We start from the raw sequence: 394 nt of genomic DNA, 5'->3' as shown, positions 1-394 counted from the left end.
CTGCTGCAGTTTGGTTGGCCTGCAAGCAGCTGCATGCACTGAATGCTTCTCTGCTGCCTCGCTGCTACCCGGTTCTCTGGCAGCAGCAGCAGCAGCAGCAGCAGCAACAGCAGCAGCAGCAGCAGCAGCAGCAGCAGATGTCTCCGTGCCTGGCCTTCGCTGGGGCCTTGGAGGTGCTGGCGCGAGCAGCAGCTTGCTGCAGTCCCTGCTGGGGCGAGGGTTCTTCCTGCTGGCAGCAGCAGCAGCCTGCTGCAGCAGCAACTGCAGCAGCAGCAGCAGCAGCAGCAGCAGCAAAACTCAGGAGGCAGCATCGACGCCGCTGGATGGAACAGACTCTCTTCTTGGTGAGCTACAAAATACAACTGCACACTTGCTGCTGCTGTTGCTGCTGCTG

At 61.2% G+C, this 394-nt stretch overlaps 1 protein-coding gene across 1 annotated transcript in view; it reads left to right on the top strand.

Moving 5' to 3' along the window:
* The window catches only part of EMH_0024110 (uncharacterized protein), a gene marked incomplete at both ends in the record, with an annotated part of 14,709 nt that overhangs the window by 12,970 nt on the left and 1,345 nt on the right, over window positions 1-394 (top strand). The window contains one exon of the mRNA XM_013502255.1: window positions 10-344. Coding sequence (XP_013357709.1) covers window positions 10-344 — 335 coding nt within the window. The remainder of the gene's footprint in view (window positions 1-9; window positions 345-394) is intronic.

The sequence above is a fragment of the Eimeria mitis genome, genomic scaffold (assembly GCF_000499745.2).
Source record: "Eimeria mitis Houghton genomic scaffold, Emh_scaff868, whole genome shotgun sequence".
Lineage (NCBI taxonomy): Eukaryota > Apicomplexa > Conoidasida > Eucoccidiorida > Eimeriidae > Eimeria > Eimeria mitis.
Note: the sequence above shows the minus strand (reverse complement) of the source record. Positions and strands in the feature narration are given on the sequence as shown.